The following is a 17980-nucleotide window of genomic DNA, read 5'->3' as shown; positions in this document are numbered from 1 at the left end:
GGGTACACTTGTAGAAAGATGGCTATTTTGTGTCCAGCATCATATGCTAATCCACTTTCCGCTCGCTGTACATCTCAATATTGAGTTTTGTACAAGAATGTCAGTCTCATGCCTGCAACTCAACATCCACCCTTTATAAATTCAAGTTTGTGTCCATGGCAGATCGGCTTTGTACCTTTACCCTCTATACCCCAAGGAAGCAATGAGACAAGGCTCAGATTTGGAGGATAAAATATATTTCTAAAAATGAACATCAAAACTCATGTCAGACCTAGAAAAAAGGACCATGGCAGGATTGTGCAACGTGATGTCAGAGCGTTCCATGGAAATAATGAATTTGTGTCGTTCTGCTACCCAGGTGGAATCCCCAGTGATATGTAAGATTCTAGATACCGCTGATGAAAATGGACTCCTCTCTATTCCCACTTGAAGCACAGAATGAAGATGATTGTTCTGCTGAGACCTGTAATCAGTCCGCAGGATCAAGTGTACAAAATTTCAGAAATGATTTGTGTATATGTACGTGTGTATATATTGGAGAATACAGATTTTGAATACAATAATCTTTTTGTATATTTATGAAACTTTTTTTTTTGTTTTGGCAATGACGTAATTGGATGATACATCAGAACCCCATTCAATCAATTCTTTAAGTTGAAAACATTTAAAAAAAAAAAAAAGTGAGCACAGTCTCTGCAAAATTGGCAACGGTTACTAAACATGCAGAACTTTATAAGGGAAATCGTACAGAAATCATTCATCAGCTATCCACTGGATAGTGATTAAAGTGTGACCTGATAATGGTGTTCTAGACAAAAACTCAGTAATACCATATAATATCTTAAAGGTGTTGTCCGGTATAAAACGACAAGTCTGCTGTCACTCACATAGCGTGCTTTACACACTGTGAGGATTGTCATGTGTCAGCGCCGGGAATGGCGGTTATGTGATATGCAAACTCCCGGCCAGAATCTGACTAGACTTTTTTCCGGCGGCCTTGCGCAATATATTTGCATTGAGTGCACCAGAAACAATCTAGATGGATTCTGGCTGGTAGTATGCATATTGCATACTTGCAGTCATTTGCTGTTCCTGGCGCTGACACTTGACAATCCTCAGCGCACACTGCGCGCTATGTGAGGATTCACAAGTCTGCAGTCACATAGAATGACTACAGACTTGCTACTTTAGACCAGACTACCCCTTTAATCTCCACATAATAACCATGCATTCTATTACAGGTTGGGAATTTCCACAGTTGGCGTATAGTAAATTAATTGTGCACTTAAAAAAAATATTATGGTTACCCAAGGGCCAGTCAGCAATGTTTCTTCAAGATAAATTGTGCTCCTTGTTTCCAGGTTTGTCCGCGTTAAAGGGAATCTGTCACCAGGTTTTTGCTACTCCATCTCAGAGCAGAATAATGTGGGGGCAGAAACCCTGATTCCAACGATGTGTCAATGGGCTGCTTTCTTCATTTTTTATAAAATCCCTGTTTTATCATCTGCAGATCTAGCAGTTCTCTGAATGCTGAGCTCTTTATAACTCCACCCACACCTGTGATTGGCAGCTTTCTATATACACTGTGCATAGGCAGAACACTGCCAATCAGTGGTGAGGACAGGGTTATACAGAGCTCATGAATATGGAGAACTACATGATAGCAGGTTTACTAGTCCTCTAGTAATCATGTTCTTCTGATTAAAACAGTGATTTTTATAATAAAAAATAAAGACCACATTCTAAATATAATTGAAAAAATCATTAAGGAAGGGACTGTTAATACTATGAGAGAAGATTTTAAATGATATGCTAGTACGACTATCAGTAAAAAGTTGCCACCATTTCCCAAAATACCTTTTGGCACTAAATCACTCCACAACATGGAAGTGACGTATCTGATCTGAGCAGATTCCATGTTCAGTTTTGTGCAGTGAGTGTGCGCTGCATCGGGGGGATAAACTGCTGCTTTATTAGAAGAATTTTTCTTGCCGCTCCTCAGCTTCACTATTTATCATTGTCATACTGGTCTGTGCTCTGATTGGAGTGGAAACGCTCTGATCACAGCAAAGACCAGTGTGATAGTGACATAGGGAAGCATCAGGGAAATCGGTAATAATATAATTACTGCTGGTGAAGGGCAATGGAGCGATGACCCCAGGAACTGCGCATATGATAACACTTTCTGGTCTCTTTTCCCACTAAAAAGAGCAATCTCACAAGTTATCACGGAGTCTCTACATAGTGTGCAGAGTCCGGCAAGTCTTACCAGGAGTGTTCCTACCAGGGACACCACTTCATTATTAGAAGATCGGTCATGGCCACTCCCGCAGCGATGAGTATATTATCACACTCGTCCCTGCCTGTCAGCAGCTTCATTATCTATCACCATTACATTGGTCTTTGCTGTGATCGGAGCGTTCTTACTCCTATCAGATCACAGATCAGTGTGACAATGGTAGATAGTGAAGCTGCAGGTGTGCAGTGAACATTCTTCTAATAAAGCAGCACTATGTCCCTGGGAGCAGCGCTCTTCCGGGCTCTCTGCCTGCCCATTAGAAGCATGCGACGTGCAGAGGGATCAGTGAAAAGACGCGCTTTCCACCAGATGATAGCGCACTTCGATTAAAAAATAGGAAACATAAAACAAAATGTTTTTAGATAATGACATTCAAAGCAGTTAGCATCTAAAATAAATAAACACATATAATTACATTTACTCTGTCGCCTCATTGGGGGACACAGGGCCATGGGTGTTATGCTGCTGTCCACTAGGAGGCGACACTATGCATAATCTGAAAAAGATTAACTGTGGCTCCTCCTCTGCAGTATACACCCCTGGACAGCATCAGCCTTCTCCAGTTTTTGCTTAGTGTCGCATAGGAGGCACACCTAAAACTCTTACTCCGTTTTCATCGACCGGGTTATAGATGAAGAAAAGTGGATCTACTGCGAGACTCCCGGCATGGCTCCTTCCTCGGCCCCTTATTATGGGGTGCACGGTTGAAGTCGAGATGGCTATTCCCCATGTCGCTCCTTCCCCAGACCCTCGGGTGCTGGTTCGAAGTCGAGACCCCCTCCTTCCCCAATTCCTTTTGGTTTCTGGGTTGAGGTCGAGGCGAGGATATAGCCCCCTGATGGTGACAACAGCACTTCCCTAATCCCCCCCCTGGGGGTATTAGGTTGAAACGCCTCAGGTAGGGCCTGTACAGGCAGCAGCTCCCAGCAGCCAGCACACTACGGCTGAATCCAGGGACCCCAGCCCTGCTGCGGGCTCCTGGCGGGGCCGGGGGGAGTGCAGCCAAAACACAACAGAGACACAGGCCTCCCTGCGCCCTGTTTCTGCGGCAGCACCAGCTCTACGGTGCCTCAGGGGGACTCTTTACAGAGCCCCCCCTTCCGCTTATACCCCACCGCTATCCTGCCTTTAAATCCGGGGGGGTCCGGTTCATATCCGGACTTCCGCGCTGGCCTGCAGTCCCTTTGGGCATCAGGCATCTAATTTAGGCCGAAGCCGCCACCTCCTCTCCCCGGCCCGCCCCCCGGATGACAAATATGACACTCTACAGTGTCATAGAGGGGGCGGATCGAGACTGAAAGGGCGCGATTTCACAGTTCTAATGCCCTTTTCAACTCTCCGCCCCCCTTCTTTCTTAACTTTACTCCGGCGGCCATTATCTGCTGCAGGATAAGGGAAGACCAGCTGGTCTCCAAGGGGGGCACAGGACTGTGGATCTTCAGCGCTGGACCTAGGGGCACACTGGTGGGATAAGATCACAGCTGGAGTTCTTCCTCGGCTGTGAGTCCATTATTCCTTATACACCACCCCTGTAGGCCCCTCTGCATAGCCACCCCAGTGCACTATGCCGGGCTCAAGGTCCAAGAGAACCAGGCAGGACTGCTATTATGCACTCTGTACAGCCTGCAGCAATACTCTCCCAAGAGGCAGCACGTATCCGCACTGCCAGGACTGCATCCATACTACTGTGCCAGAGCCCCAAGAAGCCCCTGCCAATGCTTCGGTGTCTAATGCCACGCCGGAGTGGGTCACTCAGATGTCGCAATCAATGACGCAGTCTATAGATAACCTAACCTCCACACTGCTCCAGGCTCTGCAGAGTCATGCCTCGGCTATGAACGCTACCCAGCAAAGGAAAGGCTCGACTCAGGGACATGACGACCCGGGCACATCCACGTCTAGGTCAGGACGCAAGCGGACCCACAGGTCACGTTCATCTGCGTCATCCCATAGCACACGGTCATCCCCTTCTAGGGAGAGACACTGTAGTTCCAGGTCATCTAGGCCGTCCCCTACCAGGGACAGATATTGCAGTTCTCCGCAGCGATCCCCGACCAGAGAAGGCCTCCACCCTGGTTCACCCAGCAGGAGCCGCCTTAGCGATACACAGGATTCGGAAGGCATCTGTGATTCCGACTCAGACAAGGAAACTGAAGGGTCCCTGATCCCAATCCCCCCTAGCAATACAGCGCTAGTTGAGAACGTAATCTCGTCCATCCATCGGGTGCTGGACATTTCTGATCCGCCCCCGGAGGCACCACAACACAAGATTTCCTTTGAAGGAGTTCTGAAGCCGCCTAAGGTCTTCTTTGACCACCCAGAGTTTAAGTCGATCCTTAAAAAGCAGTTCTCACAGCCTGAGAAGAAGTTTACCAATCGCAAATATCTGGAGGCGCGGTACCCCTTCCCACAGGAGACCACCAAGGAATGGACAGATCCACCCGAAGTGGATCCCCCAGTCTGTAGGCTAGCAGCACAGTCCCTCCTTTCACTGCCAGATAGCTCAACCCTCAGGAACACAGCAGACCGGCAGGTAGAACGCATGGCTCGTTCAATTTTCGAGGCTGCAGAGGCCTCCCTGGCTCCCGCGTTCGCTTCAGTTTGGGCTGCCAAGGCCATCCTGGCTTGGGCCCAAAATTTACAAGCTGGCCTCCAAGTATCAGCCCCTGAGCTGTCGGACCAAGCGGTTCAAATAGCAGTCATAGCAGATTACATGCTTCATGCAGCTCTGGATTCTGCAAGGGGTGCAGCGGGGATAGCATCAAACGCCATCACGATTCAGCGTATCCTCTGGCTGTGGGAATGGAAGGCAGACGCAACCTCAAAGAAGTCCCTCACCCACCTCCCGTACCTCGGTGGTCGACTTTTTGGTGAACAGTTGGACACGATGATATCCAACGCCACCGGGGGTAAGAGTACCTCTCTCCCCCAACTGAAACCCAAATGCACTTACAAGAAGCGTAACCAAACTCGATTCCGATCCTTTCAGAACTCTTCGGGCTGGTCCGTCTCGCGGCCAGCACAAAATAGCAACCGCTCCCTACGCAGGGACAACTCGCGGTCGACGCAAAAGTCGGACAAGACCTGGCAGTCAAAGGCAAGCCAGTCAAAGTTTAAAGGAGGAAAATCTCAGACTTCCTCCTCATCATGACTCACGGACTCCGGAAGACACCCCACCTGTAGGCGGCCGACTTTTGCTCTTTCATCAAGTCTGGCTGTTTATTACAGAAGACAGGTGGGTCAGGGAACGAGTGTCTTCGGTATACAAGACAGAGTTCACTTCAAACCCACCAGACTTTCTGTTCCCCCAAAACCGCCAGACAAGGCTTGTGTCTTCCGCCAAGCGGTCTTCTCACTTCTTCAAGCAGGAGTCATAGTACCGGTCCCCGCGGCCGAGCGCTTCCGAGGGTTCTACTCCAATTTATTCGTAGTCCCCAAGAAAAGAGGCGGCGTACGGCCCATACTGGACCTAAAACAGCTCAATAAATATGTACGGGTACGTCACTTCCGCATGGAGTCCCTTCGGCCCATCATTGCGTCCATGGAAAAGGGAGAATTTCTCGCCTCCATAGACATACAAGACGCATACCTGCATATACCAATTGCACCCACCCATCAGAGATTTCTCAGGTTCGCAATCGACCAGGACCACTACCAGTTCGTGGCTCTCCCGCTCGGACTCGCCACGGCTCCCAGAGTGTTTACCAAAGTCATGGCAGCCACCATGGACGTCCTGTACTCCAGAGGCATAGTAGTCGTTCCATATCTGGACGATCTCCTTATCAAGGCTCCCACCTTCAAGGACTGCGTCTCAATCACAATCGACACTAAGTCGCCTGGGTTGGTTAGTCAACCTACAAAAGTCATCGCCAACCCCGAGTCAGTCTCTGACCTTCCTGGGAATGCTATTCAACACCTTCAGGGGTCTAGTGCTCCTTCCCAAGGACAAGGCACTGCCTCTCCGCCTAGGAGTTCGCACTCTTCTCAACAAACCCCATCGATCTCTCCGGTTTGCAATGAGAGTCCTCGGCAGGATGGTGGCGGAAATAGAAGCGGTCCCATTTGCCCAGCTTCACCTCAGGCCTCTCCAACTAGCCATCCTCAAGTCATGGGACAGGAACCCTTTTTCCTCTCGACAGGGAATTCCAGCTGACATCGTCAACCAGGAGGTCCCTGCACTGGTGGCTCAAGCCAACCTCACTAACAAAGGGGAAATCCTTTCTCACGGGTCAATGGAAGGTTCTGACCACCGACGCAAGCCTGACGGGTTGGGGTGCGGTACACCTACACCACCGAGCACAGGGCAAGTGGTCCCCAGCGGAAGCGACCATGCCCATCAACATCTTGGAAATTCGTGCCATCCTCCTGGCATTGAGAGCCTTCCATCACTTACTGGCAGCCTCTCACATCAGAGTACAGTCGGACAATGCCACGGCTGTGGCATATGTGAATCACCAAGGGGGGACCCGCAGTGCCCAGGCGATATGTGTCACTTCTCGCATTCTCCACTGGGCGGAAGACACAGGTTTGGTTCTCTCTGCGGTCCACATTCCGGGTGTGGACAACTGGGAAGCAGACTTCCTCAGCTGGCAAGGAATGGACTCGGGAGAGTGGTCTCTCCATCCCGAAGTTTTTCGACAGATCTGCCATCGCTGGGGGACTCCGGACATAGACCTAATGGCATCCCACTTCAATGCCAAGGTCTCCAACTTCATGACCAGAACTCACGACCCGCGGGCACTAGGAGCGGACGCCCTGGTTCAGGACTGGACCCAGTTCCAGCTCCTGTACATTTTTCCACCTCTCCCCTTGATATCCAGAGTGGTGAGGAAGATCAAGCGAGAGGGAGTTCCAGCCATCCTAATCGCACCGGACTGGCCCAGATGTACATGGTACGCCGACATCGTACAGCTCACAGCAGACGTCCCCTGGCGTCTCCCCGACCGCCCGGATCTTCTGTCACAAAGCCCGTTCTAACACCAGAACTCAGGGGCCCTCAATTTGACGGCGTGGCCATTGAGACCTGGGTTCTAACCCAGTCGGGGTTCTCGCCAGACGTCATTGGAACCATGATCAGGGCACGGAAGCCAACCTCTGCTAAGATTTATTACCGTACCTGGAAAGCCTTCTTTACCTGGTGCGAATCTCGCGGCCAGACCCCATTCCCTTATTCCCTCCCCAGGGTACTTGGGTTTCTCCAATCGGGTCTGGAGGCCAGACTGTCCCTGGCCTCCCTTAAGAGCCAGGTGTCAGCTCTCTCAGTGCTTTTTCAGAGGTGCATTGCTAACAAGACGCAAGTAAAGACATTTCTTCAAGGGGTTTCCCGATTGGTTCCCCCCTACAGACGACCACTAGAAACGTGGGACCTCAACCTGGTGCTGACAGCATTGCAGGAAAACACCCTTTGAACCCCTTAGGGAAGTCCCACTCCGCCTTCTATCCAAGAAAGCGGTTTTGCTGGTCTAAATCACCTCGCTACGCAGGGTGTCTGAACTGACAGCACTCTCCTGCAGACGGCCCTTCCTGGCTTTTTACCAGGACAAGGTAGTTCTCCGTACGGTCCCATCCTTCCTTCCGAAGGTTGTGTCCAACTTCCACCTCAATGAGGAAATTTCACTGCCATCCCTCTGTCCGGTCCCGGTTCATAGAGTGGAGAAGGCTCTGCATATGCTTGACCTTGTCAGGGCATTGCGTATCTGTGTCTAGGACTGCGCCCTTCCGGAAGTCTGATTCTCTTTTCCTTCTTCCGGAAGGCGGCCGCAAGGGCCAGCCAGCTTCCAAAGCTACCCTTGCCAGGTGGATCAAATCCACCATACAAGAGGCCTACCGCCTCAAAAATTCTCCTATTCCAGCAGGTATTACGGCACACTCTACACGTGTGGTAGGGGCCTCCTGGGCCATTCGGCACCAGGCTTCGGCACAACAAGTGTGTAAGGCAGCCACCTGGACTAGCCTACACACGTTTACCAAACACTACAGGGTTCATACCCAGTCCTCAGCAGACGCGAGCCTGGGTAGACGTGTTCTGCAGGCGGCGATACCCCAATTGTAGGGGCCCGTCTACACAATATTCGTCCATTGCTTCCCACCCAGGGACTGCTTTGGGACTTCCCATGGTCCTGTGTCCCCCAATGAGCCGACAGAGTAAAGGAGATTTTTGTGTACTCACCGTAAAATCTCTTTCTCTTAGCCTCTAATTGGGGGACACAGCTCCCACCCAGTCGCCCGTTCCGGGCTGTTATGTTGAGTTCTCATATTGTTTTTTCTTGAGTTCGTACATAGTTGCCTTCTTATAGGCATGGTATGTTATCCATGTTACTTTCCTCCTAATGCTTTTGCACAAAACTGGAGAAGGCTGATGCCGTCCGGGGGTGTATACTGCAGAGGAGGAGCCACAGTTAATCTTTTTCAGGTTATGCATAGTGTCGCCTCCTAGTGGACAGCAGCATAACACCCATGGTCCTGTGTCCCCCAATTAGCAGCTAAGAGAAAGAGATTTTACGGTGAGTACACAAAAATCTCCTTTTTAATACAATTACATTTTTAGTAATAGATACTCTTTAAGCCAACCTCCTCTCTGAAAGACTATATATAAACAAAAGGGGTCCGATTTAGCTATTTAAAAGAGAAGTTACCCGTCTCCTTAAAATATAAAGACAAAGTACATACAAGCTCAGCCAAAAACACAATTTACTATATTAAAGGGGTTTTCCACTTTTAGAAAAGTGGAACCCAAACAATTTGTATACTGTAAAGTAAGAAAGATAGTATTCACCCTCTCCATCTCCAGCACTGGCGGTGTAACAAGACAGCAGCCATTTTAATTCTATCTTGATGATCTCCCCAGACCAAGCAATGGTGACTTGCCAAATAAAAGTATTTAGTAATTTATATACGGTATAATGACATTTATTAATTTATTTTTCTCTGTTCCCGGAGAATGTTTTCAAATCACATATCTCATTGTGAGGAACAAAAGATTCAAGTTGAAAATTTTACTGATATAAATTGTGAGAAATCTATTGGAAAAAAAAAAAAAAGACAAAATAGTAAATGGAAACCAAATCATCAACCAACAGAGGCTGGATTCCAAATCAACCCAAAAACCAAAGTAAAAAAATTGGAATCACGGGCATTTCACCACAGCAACTTGTGTCACCTGATGAGATGTTGCCTGTGTCCTATGGGATCTCCTCCCAGCCCGTCGGTGGGCTACTTGACCTTGTTGGATACACCGATACATAATGTCAGAGATTCTCAATTGGATTTTTGTCTGGGGAACAGGAGAAAGTCAATTACATCAATACCTGTGTCGTCCAGAAGCTGCCTACCCCCTCTGGCCTCGTGAGTCTGAACATTGACCTGCACTAGGGAAAACCCAGGACCTAATGCACCAGTTTCAGGTCTGACAGCAAAACGCTTAAAGGGAGACCTATCACTAGTTTTAGGTCTTAAAAACCATGCCCATCATCTTTAAAATCATGTAACTGGGGTTCCTACAACCCCTTTATAGCCTTATAGATGCCCCTGCATACTTTTGAAAGTGTTTTATACATGTCCCGAATTGCATGTAAACTGTGGTCCGGTCTGATGGGCAGATCCAGATTGTGATCAGAGCCACCCCGGTCACTTCATACGCCGCCTCTTCTATCTGATGGAAGTGGAGGACATCTGTCATCCACATTATTTGAAGTCTCGCGCCTGCACAGTGGGATCGGAGACCTGCACAGGCGCCTCACTGTACCCTACTGAACAGACAGGGAGCTGATCACGTACAATTGAAGACGACGCCTGTGCATTAAATCAGGGTTCCCCAACTCCAGTCCTCAAGGCCCACCAACAGGTCATGTTTTCAGGATTTCCTTAGTATTGCACAGGTGATGGAATTATTGCCTGTGCAGGTGATGCAATTATCACCTGTGTAATACTAAGGAAATCCTGAAAACATGACCTGTTGGTGGGCCTTGAGGACTGGAGTTGGGGAACCCTGCATTAAATGACTACAACATCGGCGGAAGACTTAGAGATGTCATCCACGTCCATACAGATAGAAGAGGTGGCGTTTGAAGGGACCGGGTGGCGCTAATCACAATCTGAATTCGCCCATGGGACCAACCCACACAATTTACATACAGCGTGGGACATGTATAAAACACTTTTCGGAGGTATGTAGGTGCATCTATGAGGATATAAAGGGGTTGTGGGAACCCTAATACATGATTTTAAAGGTGCTGAGCTTGGTTTATAAACCAAAAAACTGGTGACCGGTTCCCTTTAAGCATTTTGCCAGTGTTTTCTTCATTGCTGAATGAGTTAAAAAAAAAAGAACAGAAACTGCCATTGAGACACCTCAAAACTGGAAAAACGCTAAAATAAAACCTAATCAGAGGTCAAATTGTTAAAAAGCACCCCGGAAATGATAAAGAAAAAAAAAAAGATGCCTAAGGAAAGAAAACATCTTCCTGAAAAATTTGGCGGGTTTGCCGCCTGGAAACATGTCGCATACACATACCCTAACACCCGCAGGAGATAATGGATACCGTACATGTATCATATGCAGCAACACACTTGATTAGGGTGGGATACGGTGCTGCATTCAGAATAATATTTTAATCTTCCTGGTCCTCCGGCAGCACCCAAAGGTGATTTAGAAGCAATTTTAAAAGAGGGGGACAGATATCGCCATTTTTAGCACCCTCTTTGCAAAGACTGATACCTCTGCTGCTGTAATGTCCAGACTGTGACCACGGGGCAGCTCTGGAGGTCTGACCCAGGCATATGTCACCTGCTTCCAACCAGGAACATGAAGTAGAGTGAGAACGATGGGGTTTTCCCTCAAACAAAAGTTCATTTTAATCAATACATCTTGGAATAATAATAAGTTTCACAATTGGATGTGTTTAAATAAAATGTTCCTGCGCTGAGATAATCTTATAAATGTGCCCCTGCTGTGTACTGTGTAATGGCTGTGTCTGACCGTACAGGAACATGGTCTGATCGTACCATATCTGGAGGGGAGTAAAAAAAAAACTGGACAGACATGACAGTACAGGATCGCTAATGATTCTTTCTTTCAAGTAAAACTTTGATTAAAAACAGGCAGGGAAATGTTTTACCTCACAGAATCAGTTGTGATCTCGTGCTGTCCGGTCTGTATACGCTTTTGCTTCCTGCCCAGGAGCTGTGGTACGATCAGACACAGTCATTACACAGTACACAGCAGGGGCACATTTATAAGATTATCTCAGCACAGGAACATTTTATTTAAACACATCCAATTGTGAAACTTATTATTATTCCAAGATGTATTGATTAAAATTAATTTTTGTTTGTGGGAAAACCCCTTTAATTGCAAAAAAAAGGTTCTAATTGTATTGTATTTGTAATTGTATATTATATCCTCTTCAGTTAGTGGATTTAATCCATCTGCCAAAGTTGCTTTACCTTCATAAGAACCTTAGTATTGGGGATGCTTCTTGTCTCAAATCTTCCATCCTTCCACCCGTAACGAGTACCCCATGGTCCTTTGTATTGTCTTCGGAAGGAATAAGTCATGTGTCAGTCCTTTGTATTGACCACACATGTATTTATATATATATATATATAACTATAAATGGGATGTCCTCTGAGACATTTTTTCTAAGCTAAACAAGCCCAACTTTTCCAACCTGTCATCATATGAGAGGCCTCTTATCCCTTGTGATAATCTAGTTGCCCGCCTTTGAACTGACTCATCCTTGTTAAAATGTGGAGCCCAAAACTGGATCTCATATTCTAGATGTGGCCTCACAAGTGATTTATAAAAGGGTAACAGTACATTGGGATAACAGAATTGTATCTATCTTTTTATACACCCTAAAGTCTTGTTTGCTTTTGCAGCTGCTGCTTGACATTGAGTACTGCTGCTCAGCTTACTTGTAACCAGAATACCCAAGTCCTTCTCCTGCTCTGTATTCCCGAGTATACTCCCATTTAATGAATATGCAGCAATAGGATTACTCCATCCTAGGTGCATTACTCGGCATTTATCTACATTAAACCTAATTTGCCGAGTGTTTGCCCATTCAGTCATCTTATCCAGATCGTTCTGCAATATCGTAATGTCAAAGTCAGATTTTAATATCCTACATAGTTTGGTGGCATCAGCAAAGACTGACACTTTACTCTGTCCCATCCACTAGATCATTAATAAAGAGGTTAAAAAGAATCGGCCCTAGCTGATTATGTCCCATTTAGAGAATGTACAATTTATGACGACTCTGAGCTAATGTTTGAGTACAGTTGGGCTGAATCCATGCACCTTAGCAGGTCTACCAATACACTATCTGAATTATTTTTATCTGTATGACCACTTGCTACACCGTGTTGAGAGAATGGCCAATATCCATGAAGACCAATACGTCCTTACCTCACCGGGTATCTTATGTACTATCCATACACAACACAGACTTGCTATCCTTGTGAGCATGGGCAGTTGTGTATGCTGACCTTATATAGCCAAGCCAGATGTTCTTTTTAAGTTTGCCAATATTGGTTGTCTGATATGTATAGTGGACTCGCAACAGATTCTGACGTTGGAATTTCAAGAGCGGATGCATTTATAGGGGCTGAGATCAGCTTTGAGTTTGGGAGCAGTTCTGGAGAACATGGGAACAATCATCTGAGCTGAGTTTTCCTTTGCATGGCACCTGCGTCAGGAGAGAATTGGCAGCTGAACGATCCTTTAGCCAACAGCTATCTAATGTGTATGTTTTTTTTTTTTATTATGAACATACTAAAATGTTATGTTTCCTCTTGTTCAAAGGTTCCTAAACATGACTAATGTATACTGTGATAATGCAGACTGTCAGAGGACAGTCTTGCATAATATCACTAGTTGCTCCATTCTCTTGACTCTCTCTGGATGTGTTCCTCTAGTTGAGGATGCTGTGACCTACAGATGTTCACCGTAATCAATAAATTTACTCTTTGTGCATTGTGAAGCGCAGTTGTTGTAAATCAGAAAGCTCTCTGTTCCCTGGAGAATGTCAACTCTCTACTGAACTTCAGGTCTTCTGAAGTGTGTGGGAGCTTAGAAGGCCAATTACACACTTCCAACATTCACAGTCTGTGTTCAGACCACAATGTCTGGATCAGTTTCCTGACCAAAACTCAACAGCCTCATTAGCAGACCAATGGCCAAACTGATCATTGCGATACATGCTCAAACCGTGAATGTTGGATGTGTGAAAACAGCCTATATTGAGACAGCACAGTGGCTCGGTGTAGCCTTGCCACACTGGGGTCTTTGGTTCAAATCCCACAAACGATAACCTCTGCAAGGAGTTTGTGTGTTATCCTTGTCATTGTGATGGCTTTCTCCAACACTCTAAAGACATACTGATAGGAAATTTAGATTGTGAGCCCCGGTGATGATGATGATTGTAAAGTGCTGAGAAAATTATTGCACTATATAAACGAGTACACAGGTCAGGGGGGAAGATGCTGGGCTCATGTCTCATTGTTTGAGCATTTAATCAATTTGCGTAGTTTGTCCTCCTGTTTTGTGAGTCAACAAGCTATCTGGCCTGGTTCAATATGTAATTAGCATATTATCAAACATTATTGTTCTATTACCCTGAGTCACTGTCCTACTTGACCAGCCAACGAAAAACACAAATAATTTAAGATTAGAAGCTGTGTCGTCACAGCGCTATATAAGCGAGTAAAGTAAAAATAAGATGACCATCGGAGATTCCTCAGGCTACGTTCACATGTCCAGTTATCATCTGTTAGAACGGATCCAGCAGCAAACCGTTGACAAGAGTTATGCAGACACAACTTTTTTGTCTGGCTAAAAGAACTGATTTCAACTGGATGAGAACACTGTAGCCTAAAGAAACTTGATTTGTTAATTAGCCATCAGTTTTCTTTCATTTGAAACTGATCCAGTAAGCAAAAAATGGACACCTTTCAAATGAAAGAATTAAAACTCCATAGACTTCAATGTTAAAAAAAACGAATCCAGTTGAAATCAGCCATCCAATTTTTTCATTTGAAAAGGATTTTTGCTTACTGGATCAGTTTGAGATGGAAGAAAACAGATGGTTAATTAATGGATAGGTTTTCCATAGATCTCAATGTTAAAACGGATTCAGTTGAAACCAGTTTTTTTAACTAGACAAAAAAAGTTGTGTCTGCACAGATTGCTGCTGGATCCATTCTAATGGAGGGTTGCTTTACATGTGAACATAGCCTTAGAGACACAGGATATGTCTACAGGTAGAAGAAGGCTAGTTGTGGTTTACCAGCTGATTGAGGCTCCACATGATAGCAGAATATATTATAGCTTCACACTCTCATTTACTTTTATCTGTTTTAATAACCACATTTTCCTAATGTAGACAATGGCTCCAATTTTTTAAATGAGTTTATACCACCTTTTGCCATAAACTGCCCCAATGTTACAAATCACTAATCATCAAGGAATGAATGCAATTTCCAAATGTAAAGCCTACCTGTAGAAAAGATCTGGTTGCCCCCATCATCTACTACAATTGCTTTTGGTGCACATACCAGTTTCGTATGTCCAGGAACTGTCCTCTTCTTCAACGGACTGTTCCTCTTCATCAGCATTCTGTCAGCACAATAATTGCAGGAACCTCACTTTCCCTGACTTTTTTTCTGTCACTTCCCAGCATGCATTGTAACTGGCTTGTCTGCACAGAATTGAAAGCCTATATCTGTTCTGCCTATACAGGTGCTTCCCACAAAATTAGAATATCATCAAAAAGTTAATTTATTTCAGTTCTTCAATACAAAAAGTGAAACTCATATTATATAGAGTCATTACAAACAGAGTGATCTGTTTCAAGTGTTTATTTCTGTTAATGTTGATGATTATGGCTTACAGCCAATGAAAACACAAAAGTCATTATCTCAGTAAATTAGAATACTTTATAACAACAGCTTGAAAAATGTTTTTAAAGTCTGAAATCTTGGCCTACTGAAATGTATGTTCAGTAAATGCACTCAATACTTGGTCGGGGCTCCTTTTGCATCAATTACTGCATCAATGTGGCGTGGCCTGGAGGCGATCAGCCTGTGGCACTGCTGAGGTGTTATGGAAGCCCAGGTTGCTTTGATAGCAGCCTTCAGCTCGTCTGCATTGTTGGGTCTGGTGTCTCTCATCTTCCTCTTGACAATACCCCATAGATTCTTTATGGGGTTAAGGTCAGGTGAGTTTGCTGCCAATCAATCACAGTGATACTGTTGTTTTTAATCCAGGTATTGGTACTTTTGGCAGTGTGGACAGGGGCCAAGTCCTGCTGGAGAATGAAATTTCCATCTCCAAAAAGCTTGTCGGCAGAGGGAAGCGTGAAGTGCTCTAAAATTTCCTGGTAGATGGCTGCACTGACTTTGGTCTTGATAAAACACAGTGGACCTACACCAGCAGATGACATGGCTCCCCAAACCATCACTGATTGTGGAAACTTCACACTAGACCTCAAGCAGCTTGGATTGTGGCCTCTCCACTCTTCCTCCAGAGTCTGGGACCTTGATATCCAAATGAAATGGAAAAGTTACAACACCACCATTGGACCACTGAGCATCAGTCCAGGTCTTTTTCTCCTTGGCCCAGGCAAGACACTTCTGGCGTTGTCTATTGGTCATGAGTGACTTGACACAAGGAATGCGACACTTGTAGCCCATATCCTGGATACGTCTGTGTGTGGTGGCTCTTGAAGCAATGACTCCAGCAGCAGTCCACTCCTTGTGAATCTCTCCAAAATTTTTGAATGGCCTTTTCTTAACAATTCTTTCAAGGCTGCCATTATCCCGGTTGCGTGTGCACCTTTTTCTGCCACACCTTTTCCTTCCACTCAACTTTCCATTAATAAGCTTGGATACAGCACTCTGTGAACAGCCAGCTTCTTTACCAACGACCTTTTGTGGCTTACCCTCCTTGTGGAGTATGTCAATGACTGCCTTCTGGACATCTGTCAAGTCAGCATTCTTCCCCATGATTGTGGAGCCTACTGAAACAGACTAAGGGATCTTTTTAAATGCGTAGGAAGCCTTTGCAGGTGTTTTTTGTTAATTATTCTAATTTACTGAGATAATGACTTTTGTGTTTTCCTTGGCTGTAAGCAATAATCATCAACATTAACAGAAATAAACACTTAAAATAGATCACTCTGTTTGTAAAGACTCTATATACTATAGGAGTTTCACTTTTTGGATTGAAGACCTAACTTTTTGATGATATCCTAATTTTGTGAGAAGCTTATGTATGTAAAGACGAGCAGAGCCAAATCCCACCCCCCTCTTCCTGATATCTGGCTTTGCATCTCTGTTACTATAATGGCCTGCATTATTCCTTGATTTTTTTTTTAGGGAGAAGACAATATAATTTTTGAAGAATTAAATTTGCAGATTATCTATTTATTACAACATTTATTAAATTATATTACGTTGTTTGAAAGTATAGAAGAGCTCCGCTGATTTCTGGAGGGTGAACAGAGTCATTTACTGACTTGTTATGATTTTGCCCGATAACTTCGATTAGATTTCCCCAAGAGTAATCCCAAAAATCTTTGCCTCAAGTACTGAACATTATTACTGCCCCTATTGTATGGACAAACCCGAAAGACATTTATATAGTGTTGCCCTGTGCTTTAGGTACTGTTTTGTCACTTTGAGTGCAGGAACAAATAATGGTGATCCAAAACGCACATGATTTTTATACTTACCATTGTAAGTAGAAAGTCAGGCTACAACATACCAGCTACTAAAAAAATTAAAAAAAATTCCCTACTCATTAGCCCTTAGTCTATGTTCACACGCTGTGTCTTTTTTCTGCAGCAAAACCTGCTCTTGGCAGTAATGAAGCTGCTTAAGAAAAGCAGTTTTGCTGCGTTTTTCATGCTGATACAGTTTAGTGCCTGTTGTTCCTGAGTTTTCTGCACCAAAAATGCAGCAAAACCTGACACGTGTGTTTTACTGCGTATTTGCACTTACTAGTTGCTTTCTATGGATGAAAAAAAGCTGAAAGAAGTGACGTGCTGCAATAATGCATCAGTTTTCCAATTCAGTCAGGAAAAAAAAAACAATGTGTGTGCATGAGATTTCTGAAATCTCATAGCTTTTGCTGGTACTGCAGCTTTTAATTTGAATAAAAAACGCAGCAAAAACGTAACGTGTGAACATAGGCAGACATTGTCTGGTTGCTAGACTGGAGATTATATGACACAGCCATATAATGATAGGGTTCAATATCTAAAGGCTATGTACACCTTCCCACAGATTTATTTAAACACTTTATTTGATTCCTGAGAACAAAGGTAAGTAACTTTCTAAATAGTCTTCATTAAAAATGTTCTAGTATTTTGTGGCTTCAGTATCTGTAAGTCCATTTTCTAAACAAGAGATCTGCAAATAAAATACAAATCCACTAGAGCTCCTCATAGCTCTCTCTATCTTTGAAGATAGCAGGAGGCAGGGAGAGAGGGTTGTTCACAGATTTGAAGTGGAAAGGGGAGAAAGTATCTCAGGGAGGGCAGACAAAATAGGCTATTGACAAAGAGGAAAGCAAAAGAAGAGGAAATAAGTGACGTATTGGAGCTGTTCTGATACGTGAAAGCAAGTAAAGACAATAGCACCCTGGATACACAGAGAGCTGACATCCTGCCTATATTATTT

At 45.0% G+C, this 17980-nt stretch overlaps 1 protein-coding gene across 2 annotated transcripts in view; it reads left to right on the top strand.

The window, feature by feature from the left end:
* ERLEC1 (endoplasmic reticulum lectin 1) overlaps positions 1–563 on the top strand; it is a 31911-nt gene extending 31348 nt beyond the window's left edge. For both annotated transcript variants that reach the window (XM_073672307.1, XM_073672306.1), the window contains one exon: positions 359–563. In XM_073672307.1, coding sequence (XP_073528408.1) covers positions 359–430 — 72 coding nt within the window. In that variant the 3' untranslated portion in view covers positions 431–563. The remainder of the gene's footprint in view (positions 1–358) is intronic.
* Positions 564–17980: the final 17417 nt, after the last annotated feature.

This window comes from Phyllobates terribilis, unplaced genomic scaffold (assembly GCF_046119375.1).
Source record: "Phyllobates terribilis strain yellow unplaced genomic scaffold, ASM4611937v1 Scaffold_3__8_contigs__length_932513732, whole genome shotgun sequence".
Taxonomy (NCBI): domain Eukaryota; kingdom Metazoa; phylum Chordata; class Amphibia; order Anura; family Dendrobatidae; genus Phyllobates; species Phyllobates terribilis.
Note: the sequence above shows the minus strand (reverse complement) of the source record. Positions and strands in the feature narration are given on the sequence as shown.